General features: G+C 45.3%; 1 protein-coding gene across 2 annotated transcripts in view; it reads left to right on the plus strand.

Annotated features, from left to right (window-relative positions):
• Positions 1-13,640, plus strand: part of LOC115151825 (A disintegrin and metalloproteinase with thrombospondin motifs 20) — a 137,181-nt gene that overhangs the window by 101,118 nt on the left and 22,423 nt on the right. For both annotated transcript variants that reach the window (XR_003867366.1, XM_029696082.1), the window contains exons 23-27: positions 802-1,029; positions 3,990-4,154; positions 4,658-4,921; positions 5,269-5,430; positions 6,329-6,505. Coding sequence is in view for 1 of the 2 variants with exons in the window: in XM_029696082.1 (XP_029551942.1) it covers positions 802-1,029; positions 3,990-4,154; positions 4,658-4,921; positions 5,269-5,430; positions 6,329-6,505 (996 nt within the window). In the remaining variant the exon portion in view is untranslated. The remainder of the gene's footprint in view (positions 1-801; positions 1,030-3,989; positions 4,155-4,657; positions 4,922-5,268; positions 5,431-6,328; positions 6,506-13,640) is intronic.

The following is a 13,640-nucleotide window of genomic DNA, read 5'->3' on the forward strand; positions in this document are numbered from 1 at the left end:
ATGACTACATGGAACTCTATTCCACATCAAATAACAAATGCAAGCAGTAAAATTTGATTAAGAAAAACAGATACAAATACACCTTATGGAACAGCGGGGACTGTGAAGCAACACAAGCATAGGCACAGACACATGCATACAAACACACGATAACATACGCGCTATACACATGGATTTTGTGTTGTAGATACGTGATAGTAGAGTAGGGGCCTGACACTTAATGTGTTGTAAAATCTGTTGTGAATGAATGATATTTTTTATAACTGCCTTCATTTTGCCGGACCCCAGGATGAGTAGCTGCTGCGGGGATCCATAATAAAGACACATTCATTCATTCATTCATTCATTCATTCATTCAGCAGATGCTCTTATCCAGAACAATGTACAGGAGAAATGAGGGTTTAAGTGCCTTGCTCAAGGGTACATCAACATATGTTTTACCTTGTCGGCTCAGGGATTCGAACCAGCAACCTTTCAGTTACAGGCCCAACGCTCTTAACCACTAGGCTACCTGCCGCCCCGCTACGCTACCTGCCGCCCCGCTAGGCTACCTGCCGCCCTGCTAGGCTACCTGCCATTCCGTTAGCAGAGATCTGGGGGAGAGGGTGGGTGTCTGGGAAGTAGTAGGGTTCAACTACATTAAGTTAGACTGGGCTTGGCTGGGCTAGACTGTGAGCTGAGTTAAAATTGCATCCTTCCTTGAAGTAAACACTGATCTGCCAAGGTTTTAGTGTCAATCCTTTTGGAGACTCAGGCCATGATCTGACCCTGTGTGTCTCTCTCCTGTGTATGTTGTTGCAGTGTGCAGTGACGTGTGGCCATGGTTACCAGATGCGGGCTGTGAGGTGTGTGTCAGGGTTGTATGGGGACACAGTGGATGACAGGAAGTGTAACGCAGCATCCAGACCCAGGGACAGCCAGGACTGTGAGGTGGCACCATGTCCCTGGGCCTCTCCTCAACAGAGCACCGTCCGCCCTGACACCTCTGGTCAGCTCTTCACACAGTGGAGATATGGCTCCTGGACCACAGTGAGCACTGCAACCACTCACACGCACCAATAGGCTTATAAACACTCACGTACAGTAGCTCTCTCTTCCTCGCCATTACTACCCCTCTGACTGTACATGTCTGATTCACTGGTATATAGAATGCAGCACTGCTCAGCCTCACACAAACACACTCCCTCACCCTGGTGTTTTGCATTGTTGCCCAGTGCAAATTAAAAAACAGACCTCTGTCTAAACATGAGGCTTTGGTTTTAAACATGAATCTCAGTTTGTCTGTATGTCTGTCAGAGAGGCTGTGAGCTCGCATGTCAAAGAGGAGGCTAGCGCAAGTGTGGTACCTCTGAAAAAACACACATACATTCCACTCAGGAGCGATACTGCCATCCTCTCGTGTGAAGTCATGGGCAATTTGGTGTAATTGATATGATTGTGATATTTACATGTGTATTTCAGATGGTGCCTTTAGATCGCAGTAGATATTCACCCCTTGGTAAAGTTTACATGTACTACTGTTGAGTTTGCTGTTGAGGTGCAGCTAGAATATCACCAGGTGAAAACTGGAGTCTCGTGAGAGCATATAGAGACAGAGTACAAATTATTCATTTTAATGCATTTGTCACAGTGTCTGAGCTGGTGGCTTAAAATGTAACCTTTATCAGTTCATTGAAAATAGACTGTTGTTATGCACACATCTTCAGTGAAACACATCAGCCAGTATAAGTTAATGTAAAGTGCTTTATATGTAAGTGTGACACAATGTATGTCACGGCTGTCTGTAAGAGGGAACCAAGGTGCAGCAGAGGATGTGCTCATCATTAGAATTTTAATTCTAAACAAACAAGAGAACACTACAAAATGAACAAAACGACAGCAAACAGTCCTGTTAGGCAAATACTCAAACAGAAACAATTACCCACAAAACCCAAAGGAAAAACATGCTCCTTATGTGTGACTCCCAATCAGCAGCAACGAGCTTCAGCTGTGCCTGATTGGGAGCCACACACACGGCCCAAAACAAAGAAATACCAAAACATAGAAAAAGGAACATAGAACGCCCACCCAATGTAACACCCTGGCCTAACCAAAATAAAGAACAAAAAACCCCTCTCTATGGCCAGGGCGTTACAGTACCCCCCCCCAAAGGTGCGGACTCCGGCCGCAAAACCTGACTCTGAAGGGGAGGGTCCGGGTGGGCCTTCTTACGGCGGCGGCTCAGGTGCGGGACGTGGCCTCTGCTCCACCCTTGACGTCGCCCTCTTAGGTGGCGCACCTGGCCGCGCCGAAGGTCTGGTGGGCGACGCTGACTGCGCCCGGCTGGCGGGCGGCGATGGTTGCGCCCGGCTGGCGGGCGACCCTTGTTGCGCCCGGCTGGCGGCCGGCGATGGTTGCGCCCGGCTGGCGGGCGACCCTTGTTGCGCCCGGCTGGCGGCCGGCGATGGTTGCGCCCGGCTGGCGGGCGACCCTGGCTGCGCCCGGCTGGCGGGCGACGATGGTTGCGCCCGGCTGGCGGGCGACCCTGGCTGCTCTGACGGCACTGACCCAGGATTCACCAGGCTGGGGAGACATGACAGAGGCCTGGCCTTAGGCGTAGGCACAGGACTCACCGGGCTGGCGGGCGTCCCTGGCCACTCTGGCAGTTCAGGACAGTTGAGACCCACTGGAGGCCTAGTCCTGGGAGGTGGCACAGGACAGACCAGGATGGGGAGACCCACTGGAGGCCTAGTCCTGGGAGGTGGCACAGGATGGACCAGGATGGGGAGACCCACTGGAGGCCTGGTCCTGGGAGGTGACACAGGATGGACCAGGATGGGGAGACCCACTGGAGGCCTGGTCCTGGGAGGTGGCACAGGATGGACCAGGATGGGGAGACCCACTGGAGGCCTGGTCCGAGGAGGAGGCACAGGATAAACCGGGCTGTGGGGGAGCCATGGAGTTCTGGTACAGACACTCTTTACCCACACTCCAGGCTGAAAGCCCACTTTGGCCCGGCACAGGCGGAGAGCAGGCATTGGGCGAACTGGACCCTCCCAGCGCTCTGGAGACACAGTGCGCAACGCCGGCGCAGGATAACCTGGACCGAGGAGGCGCACTGGAGACCAGACGCGCTGAGCTGGCACCATCCGCCCTGGCTCGATGCCTGCACTCGCATGGCACTTGCGGGGGGCTGGTATGTAGCGCACCGGGCTTTGAACGCGCACTGGGGACACCGTGCGCTCCACAGCATAACACGGTGTCCTACCAGTACCACGCTGCTTCCGGTAAGCACGGGGAGTTGGCTTAGGTCTACCACCTGACTCTGCCAATCTCCCCGTGTGCCCCCCCCCAAAAAAAATTGTGGGGCTGCCTCCCGTGTCCGTTGAGCTCCCTTGCCTCGTACCAGCGCCTCTCAGCTCTCGCCGCCTCGATCTCCCACTGCGGGCGGCGATACTCCCCAGCTTGAGCCCATGGTCCTTTCCCATCCAGGATTTCCTCCCAAGTCCATGACTCCAGATAGCTTTTCTCCTGGTGCCTCTCCTTGTGCTGCTCCTTCCTCTGCTGCTTGGTCCGTTGTTGGTGGGTAATTCTGTCACGGCTGTCTGTAAGAGGGAACCAAGGTGCAGCAGAGGATGTGCTCATCATTAGAATTTTAATTCTAAACAAACAAGAGAACACTACAAAATGAACAAAACGACAGCAAACAGTCCTGTTAGGCAAATACTCAAACAGAAACAATTACCCACAAAACCCAAAGGAAAAACATGCTCCTTATGTGTGACTCCCAATCAGCAGCAACGAGCTTCAGCTGTGCCTGATTGGGAGCCACACACACGGCCCAAAACAAAGAAATACCAAAACATAGAAAAAGGAACATAGAACGCCCACCCAATGTAACACCCTGGCCTAACCAAAATAAAGAACAAAAAACCCCTCTCTATGGCCAGGGCGTTACAATGTAACTCTAATCTTGAATGTTTGTGGGTTCCTCTGTGTGTCTGTCTCAGTGCTCTGTCTCCTGTGGGAAGGGTAAGCGTGCCCGCTATGTCAGCTGTCGGGACGCCCGGGGTGGAGTGGCAGACGAGTCCTACTGTGCCCATCTGCCCCGGCCCCCAGAATCCTCAGCCTGCTTCAGCTCGTGTGGCCAGTGGAGTTCCTGGGAGTGGTCTCCTGTATGTTACAGTTGTCATTTTTTTAACCCCAATACTTTTATAAGTATAAATATGTATGATTAGCTATTATGCCTTTACTAATTAAATAATGCATCACTTATTAATGCTATGCTGTCTGCCCAGTGTTCAGTGATATGACCTTTTGTCTATTGTTTCCCCAGTGTTCAGTGATATGACCTTTTGTCTATTGCTTCCCCAGTGTTCAGTGATATGACCTTGTGTCTATTGTTTCCCCAGTGTTCAGTGATATGACCTTTTGTCTATTGTTTCCCCAGTGTTCACTGATATGACCTTTTGTCTATTGTTTCCCCAGTGTTCAGTGATATGACCTTTTGTCTATTGTTTCCCCAGTGTTCAGTGATATGACCTTGTGTCTATTGTTTCCCCAGTGTTCAGTGATATGACCTTTTGTCTATTGTTTCCCCAGTGTTCAGTGATGTGACCTTGTGTCTATTGTTTCCCCAGTGTTCAGTGATGTGACCTTGTGTCTATTGTTTCCCCAGTGTTCAGTGACGTGTGGTGTGGGCCGGGCCACCAGGCAGGTGGAATGCAGTAACTACCACCACCAGGTGGATGAGTCATTCTGCGACCAGGACGAGAGGCCCAGCACAGAGCAGGAGTGTACGGCCACCCCCTGCCCCTCCGTGTACCGTCAGAGGCCCAATGACCAGCCTTACAGCCCCCACAACCCCGCCAGTCACCCGGGCCACAGCAGTTGGAACGTCCCCTCGGCAGACAACCAGTGGAGGACGGGACCCTGGGGAGGAGTATGTACAGTACCATGGGGCCAGAGATTTTACACTCACCTGACCAGGGAAAACTCTGACCCCTAGTTGTAGGCAATATGGCCGGGGGGTTCGGGGGGGTCCTGGTGTTCCACGTGGTCAAGAAAAACTTCTGGGACTATGATACCATCTCCATGCACTGCTCTCTCCCTCACCTAATTGTCTGACTGCATTTCTGCTGTTCCTCACATAGTGATCTCTCACTGTATTCACTCAGACAGATAGTAAGGATATAACTAGATTGTAGCTGGTAAGGTAGTGTACAGGCTGTGTACAGAGTTGTGTGTGTGTGTGTTTCCCTCTGTAACACACTCTGTGCCCCTCCGTAGTGCTCCAGTACGTGTGCAGGGGGCTTCCAGAGGAGGGTGGTGGTGTGTCAGGATGCGGAGGGTCGCAGCACCAACCACTGTGACCAGAGGGTCAAACCTGCAGAGTCCAAGAGCTGCGACTCAGGACCCTGCCCTCTGTGGAACTACGGCATCTGGGGAGAGGTGAGGGAGAGGCTATACGGACACGCCTGGTGCCCAAATTGATGACGTATGTCGCGCATCTGAGAGACGAGTTGAGACAACTGACTGAACCGAATCCGTTTGTCTCCACTCAATTCTCGCTGTGCGACATACATCATCAATTTGGGCACCAGGCGTGTATGTATAGCCTCTCCCAAGAGGTGAGTACACAGGCACTACAGGGACTATGTATGTAAACAGATCTGCCTCAGTTAAAGCTACAACAATACAGTCCACTACTAAACTACAGATACCCATTTCAGACTCCTGGGCGCTACAACAATACAGTCCACTACTAAACTACAGATACCCATTTCAGACTCCTGGGCGCTACAACAATACAGTCCACTACTAAACTACAGATACCCATTTCAGACTCCTGGGCGCTACACCAATACAGTCCACTACTAAACTACAGATACCCATTTCAGACTCCTGGGCGCTACAACAATACAGTCCACTACTAAACTACAGATACCCATTTCAGACTCCTGGGCGCTACAACAATACAGTCCACTACTAAACTACAGATACCCATTTCAGACTCCTGGGCGCTACAACAATACAGTCCACTACTAAACTACAGATACCCATTTCAGACTCCTGGGCGCTACAACAATACAGTCCACTACTAAACTACAGATACCCATTTCAGACTCCTGGGCGCTACAACAATACAGTCCACTACTAAACTACAGATACCCATTTCAGACTCCTGGGCATGCATTTCAATAGTCTAAAGTTGCTTCCTTTCCTCTGCACCTCTTCTTCATCTACTCCCCCCCTGAAAGAAAAGCTATTGAGATACTGTACCAAGTAGCCTGCCTTTAACTCAAAATTCTTGCTAAATACTAAGTGACCCCCTCTTCTCCACTCTCAGTGTACCCAGACGTGTGGCGGAGGCAGGAGGACGCGCCAGGTGGTGTGCCAACGGCCCAACGGACAGAGACTCAACGACCACAGCTGTGACGTCCTGGATAAGCCTCCTGACATGGAGCAGTGCAGCCTGCACCTGTGCCCGGGCAGCATATCCTGGCACCGCCGACCATGGAAGCCGGTACGATAGTACTTCCTCTTCCCATAACTTCTCCTCCTCCTTAACTTCCTCCTTCACTGGGGCGCGTCACCATGAGCCGTGAGTAGACATGGGGGTGTGCTTAAATTACAGGGAGTGTATTTCTGGCCCATCCACTAGCAGCTAGAGGCTAGCGGCTAGCTAACTGTTTTAGCCTATCTGTAGGAGAGTCAATGGAGCACTAGTGTCAGCGCTAGGTTAGGATAGCCCCAGCCCACCCACACTGGGCCCTGGAGTGGCATGGTGCTGATTAGAAACAAGGGGAAAAAGAGCACACACAGAATGCTGCTCCACATTGGGAATTCTCAGAAACACATGGTTCCCATTTGGAACTTAGGCTCCAAATGTAAACTATAAATTAGAAGGACAATGTTGTCCAACAATGCCATATATTTGTAGATGCGAGTGAGTAACTCGAAATATATTTATTTCATATGTGAAGCGTGAAGTAAACATTTTTTGTGATATCTGTCTCACCCTGTAACCGAAAGTACACAAGTGTATATTTGTGTATAAGAGTTACCTTTATCAAACAGCAACAAATTACTGTTACTGTATTTTGTGTATGTATCTTTGTACAGTATGATTTTATTTTTAGTGGCTAGGTTTTGTAACTGAATATGATATTTAATATTTTACTGGTGCTTTTGGTTGGATCTCTTGCGTCTCATGAATAATGACAGTTTGTACAGAGGAAAGTACTTTCAAAACGACAGTATGTTTTGTTAATATTTTTTACCTTTTTTAATTTTTTTTAAAACTCATAAATGAAACGTTAAATGCAGTTTTCAAAATGGTGCCATCCCTCTTAGAATGTTATATTCTAGATCTTTTCACAGTTCTACCATCCCCTCATGTAACAAGGTGCGCTTCTAAAGTTTTAAATAACTGCCAATGAATTATAAATACAAAATAATAAAAAACAGTAACTATAGAATACTATAGATAGTCTAGATATAACACTGTATTTTAGGGTTCAATTTGAAATGGTAGATATTTGAAATACTTAGACACATACTGTTACTGTAGGAAAAAAGCTATAATGCCTATGCAAGGCAAATATCGGGCGCGGAAAGTCATGTACAGTAGTAGCTACAAAGGCCAGGCAAACACCTTCTACACTTCTGGTATCACAAAACTGAACATTGTACAGGGATCACTGTTCGGCAAAACACTCAACCTCACAATATACTCTCACCCTCACCAGTACAGGTGTTGTAATTATTCTGTCTTGTCGTTAGTGTGTTAGTTGGTCATAGTGGCACAAGTGGTTTCAATATTTGTCTTGTATGGTGGGCCCTTTGTCTCTACTGTAAAACTGCACTATAGTACAGGAGAAGTTTACATCAAAAGGATGTTTACAGTGGGGTTTCTATAGAAACACCAGTCTGCCATTTTTTCCAGAAGTCAGCGAATTAGAGCCCTTTTGTCTTTGCCTCTGATAAATTGGCTGTAGGTGATCTTAACAGATTGACATAACAGTCAATCTGTTAAGTACAAGAGGCACTATAAAGTTGTATTATTGAACTTATTCACAGGTCATACCTGATGTATTTATATAGCTTATGTTACATGCCGTATATCAAGATAAATCCGTCTAATATGGTGTACAAATGTCAAACTATGCAATCCAGTTTTAAAGCTCTACCATTTCACAGTAGATTTACTTCCAATGTGCTTTTCATCTGAAAGTCTGCTCAGAAGATAAAACCAACTGAATTGGCATCCGCTAATCTCGTACCAACTGAAGCACACAAATACCTCTCTTTTATGATACTGTCGTCATTTGTTGCTGTTTCACTTTTTTCTTGGGCCAGTTTCTATATTTCTGAAGGATTTTTTCAAATAAAAGGTATTTATTTGTTTACAATAGTTTATTCATTATTGAAGCTTTAATGTTGTATTTGTTTCAATTTAGATACATGTAACACTTGGGTTATCTGTCATAACCTTCGTAATGCTGTCATAAACCTGACCTGGCATCCGATAACTGCTCCATACATTTCAAAACATTTCATTACTAACTACCACATCTTGCTTGATGGATAGCCAGCCAGTCAACATATATTATATTATATCCTTCGACAGCATGAAAAACACTAGTACGTGAAACATGGTTTCCCAAAGTGTCATGACGTGTGACATCAAGGTGCAGTCTTCCTGACACATAGTTCAGGTGAAGTGTTACCAAAATGGCTCTTTGTTTGTGTTGACCGTAAGCTCTCCTGTGAGGTCCACTCTGGGCTCGCTCTCTCTTGTCTTCTTCCACATTCCTTTGTCTCCGTCTGTCCCAAGACATTCATTTCATCCAAGACTCCTCCTTAGCCTCGTCAGCCCAGTTGCCCTTCGCATCTCCAACTTTTTTACCCAAGGTGCTCAGTGATTGTGCTGTGGGGCAACAGTGCATTGCTTAAAGTTTTTTTGTTCAAATGTTGTTAATCTTTTTCTATTTATTTAGTTCACATTCAAAAATACATAAACATGTTGAAATATCTTTTCCCACTGTAAAAAATATTAAAGAAACAAAGGTTGTGAAATGTGTGTTGTTTTTCAATGTGGCATCATGCTGTAATACTTGGAAAGTGTTGTATTCTTTGGCAATGACATTTGCTCCATAACTTCAAAATCATATTGTTGAGCATTTACTTTTATGCTCATCACAGTACAGGAAATAGCATCATATGTGCTCTGTATTTTTTGGGGTTTATACCAAATACTGTCTAAAATATATACTACACTGAGCAAAAGTTACCGAGACATAAAGGCCCACATCCTAAATGCTGAACCGTTGCCCAGTTGTACACAGGCCAAACAAACTTCAGACACAAACTTCAAGATAACTGTTTCGGTTTAATTATATCCCTATAGCATTTGGTACACAATATATGATACCTGCAATATTTGTTGATACAGAAAAATATATACCCTTGCAGTTACTCCTCGTCTCTCTATCCAGCTAATCTAAAGCCAGCAATCTGAGTTTTTTAGAATAGCATAAAAGTGTGCTTTATAAAATAGCATAAACAGCATAAATTAAAATCACACAAAATATAATGTAAAACAGACTGCAGGTTTTCTTCTTATTGTTATTATGTTTTTTATCATTTTATTTTGCAAACACTCAAGGGAAACTTTGGCACAGGCTGGCACGTACATCTGTTTACAATTGTAGTAATAGGGCTATCTCCGTAATGCCTTTGGCTGGAAACCAACGGAGGATTGTGTTTTATTACAAGAATAATTGGTATTAATCAATGTTGGCAAGTTTGTTATATTTGAAGAGGTCCCAAATCGAAACCCCCCAAAATTATGTTCATCCAATATTGTTGATGGATTCCATTCTGCCTCTTTTCTGTTGTATTATATCATGCTTCCAAATAGAGGAGATCATTTCAACAGGACAAATAAAATAAGCAGAGCCAATACCAAAAATAAATTACTCAGTACTTTGTTGAAGCAACAAGCTTGGCACACCTGTATTTGGGGAGTTTCTCCCATTCTTCTCTGCAGATCCTCTCAAGCTCTGTCAGGTTGGATGGGGAGCGTCGCTGCACAGCTATTTTCAGGTCTCTCCAGAGATGTTCGATCAGGTTCAAGTCTGGGCTCTGGCTGGGCCACTCAAGGATATTCAGAGACTTATCCTGAAGCCACTCCTGCGTTGTTTTGGCTGTGTGCTTAGGGTTGTTGTCCTGTTGGAAGGTGAACCTTCGCTCCAGTCTGAGGTCCTGAGTGCTCTGGAGCAGGGTTTCATCAAGGATCTCTCTGTACTTCGCTCCATTCATCTTTCCCTCGATCCTGACTAGTCTCCCAGTCCCTGCTGCTCAAAAATATCCCCTGATTCACTGTAGGCATGGTGCCGGGTTTCCGCCAGAATTTACACTTGGCATTCAGGCCAAATAGTTCAATCTTGGTTTCATCAGACCAGAGAATCTTGTTTCTCATGGTCTGAGAGTCCTTTAGGTGCCTTTTGGCAAACTACAAGAGGGCTGTCATGTGACTTTTACTAAGGAGTGGCTTCCATCTGGCCACTCTACCATGAAGGCCTGATTGGTGGAGTGCTGCAGAGATGGTTGTCCTTCTGGAAGGTTCTCCCATCTCCACAGAGGAACTCTGGAGCTCTGTCAGAGTGACCATTGTGTTCTTGGTCACTTCCCTGACCAAGGCCCTTCTCCCCCGATTGCTCTTTGGCTGGGCGGCTAGCTCTAGGAAGAGTCTTGGTGGTTCCAAACGTATTCCATTTAAGTATGATGGAAGCCACTGTGTTCTTGGGGACCTTCAATGATGCAGAAATGTTTTGGTACCTTTCCCCAGATCTGTGCCTCGAAACAATCCTGTCTCTGAGCTCTACGGACAATTCCTTCAACCTCATGGCTTGGTTTTTGCTGTGGGACCTTCTATAGACAGGTGTGTGCTTTTCCCAAATCATGTCCAATCAATTGAATTTAACACAGGTGGACTCCAATCAAGTTTTCATCTCAAGGATGATCAATGGAAACCAGATGCACCTGAGCTCAATTTCGAGTCTCATAGCAAATGGTCTGAACACGAAAGGAAAGGGGTTTACCTAGTCAGTGAATACTTATGTAAATAAGGTATTTCTGTTTCTTTAATACATTTGCTAAAATGTCTAAAAACCTGTTTTCGCTTTGTCATTATGGGGTATTGTGTGTAGATTGATGAAGATTTTTTTTTTTTAATCAATTTTAGATTAAGGCTGTAATGTAACAAAATGTGCAAAAAGTCAAGGGGTCTGAATACTTTCCTAATGCACTGTACTGTATGTTGGCATGTTTCACAAAGGGATTTGCTTTCTCAAGTGGCAGTTATATGGGTTGAATCTTGTGTCATGGACTTACCTGGTGAGATGATTAGGGTATCTTGTGGCATTCTTCAGTCAGGGTTTGTCCAATATAACAATCAAGCAATGTAAGCATTAACTGATTCCAAAGAGAATAACTCACCAAAGACAGAACATAATTGACATTTATTGCACAGATTTTGTTATTCAAACACAGTTTGGGAGCAGTAAAGTTCCACACAAAATAGATATAGCAACAATGGTAACATCATTAAGTAATGATGATTGCTTTAAAAACAGCTGCAAACATTTTTGGGGTGAAGCAGCACTAACCAACAATAAGGCAGTGTGATGAATTGAACACTCCAACATTTTAGGAATTTATGCCTATTTGTTGCTTAAACACAATTTCCTGCAGTTAGTGGGGGAGTCCCAATGAGAGCGATCTTTGTTGAAGTGACCCTGAACGAAACACATTTGTTAAAATTAAATCCACAACATAAACATATTTGACTTTGGCCTGAGGCAAATTCTCTAAACCTGTCACCCTGGGGTCAGATGGTCGTAACATCATTAAGCTTGTGTTTTCTGATCCAGCCCATATGCCGGTCTAGCACTGATCAACTGGAGCTAGCTAGGACTTAGAGACTTGGAGGTTCCCTCAGTCTCAGTTCTTCAAGCATGGTTCTTGTCATAGGTTGGAAACCAGAGCAGGATGCTAATTTTACATTTGGTCCCTGTTAGTGGTGGTTTATTCAATGTTAAACCAAACCAAATTATGCAATTGATGAGTTGTATTGGTCAGTATACTTGTAGGATTTGGCATGTTCGGAGGGTTAAGCCTTTGGAGGCACCAAACCAGATTCTGCTTCGAGATGTTATCTGAGGCATCAACATCTTTGGACAGAAGTATAGCTTTGACAGCAGCAACAAAGTCTGTATCGAAAGGCCAAACAGTTGGAAAACATGGAGGACAGCCAAAACATATATTAAAATAAGTCTCTTTTTTTTCATTATTACATTTCCTGTCTGTTTTAAATCAAAGTAATTTGTTTTTGTCCCAGGATTTGATTAAAAAACAACTGTAATATTAGCATGCTCTCCATGAACATTGATGTGCAATTTAGAGAGCAATGAAATAATGCTGCCATGCCTCAATAGAAACAAATGACAGAGAAAAGACATGGCTTGTATACAAAGATTGATTTGTTTTTATCCCAGATCGCCCAACAAAACACACACATTTCTTAACGTTTGACTGAGAGAGAACTAGACAAGATATTTATATAGTACATATGGAACATAAATATTAAGTGTCAGCGATGGAGAGTCTTTCATCTAAACCAGTGAACCCTCCTGCCTATATAGACATCTGCGATCAAGCACGGTTGATGTCAAACTTCAAAGTTTGATATATATTTGGTTCTATGTGGCCTAGTCCTGTACATTAAAGCCTCGTTTAGACATAGCCACTAATGCAGTCTCAGTGACGGAGGGTGATGACATAAAATAGCAGGAGTTGACTCGCGACCACAAAGAAACTGGATACAGGGGAGAGAGAGTGGGGAAAAGATTGAGAGAGGGGAAGAGACGAGTTTAGGCAGATTTTTGTTTCGCCGGCGTGACAGCTGGGGATGGATGCAGGGGGATAAAATAAGTATAGATCTGGAAGCGTTTAAACTAGGCTTTCCCTGGCACGTCCAATGATCAGGAACAGGTTCTCAACTGGCATTACAACGCATCTGAGAGAAAGGTCTCTAAAGCTTATGGGGTGAATCCTCTCTGAAATGGGACTTCAATGCATGTTGCTATCACCTCGTCTCTACTGGAGATTATTTATGTTGGGGCCTGTTGGTGGCTATCATGTTGATGTACCTTGGTAGTTGGACTGTACAAACTCTTCATATTAGTCCAAAACAAAATCCCCCCCACAAACTTGGTTCAGTGGGAAAGATTTTGAGGATGCCCTAGAAGAACGTGGTAACCCACTCAAAGTAGCATATCTCCCTAGAAAGTAGAGCTTATCACTTTTTACCTCACATTTTACCAAGACACCCTACACCGCTGCTTTCTGGTGTGGCGTCAGTTAGCAGTGCAATAGACGTCAGTGTATTACTCTTTATATGAAGACTTCCAGGCTCTACCTTTAGTGATGTGGGTCCTGTACTGCATGTTCCACATTAGCTACCTGGCTGGCAGGTCTGTTTCTACTTGCGCATCTGTCTCTCATAGCTTTAGGGCCGCTGATTCACAGATGGTGAAGACATTCCAGCAAGTCAATGTCTGAGCCTACAGTACTCATCGATGTTACATATTCAG

Source organism: Salmo trutta, chromosome 17, assembly GCF_901001165.1.
Source record: "Salmo trutta chromosome 17, fSalTru1.1, whole genome shotgun sequence".
In the NCBI taxonomy this organism is placed as follows: Eukaryota; Metazoa; Chordata; class Actinopteri; order Salmoniformes; family Salmonidae; genus Salmo; species Salmo trutta.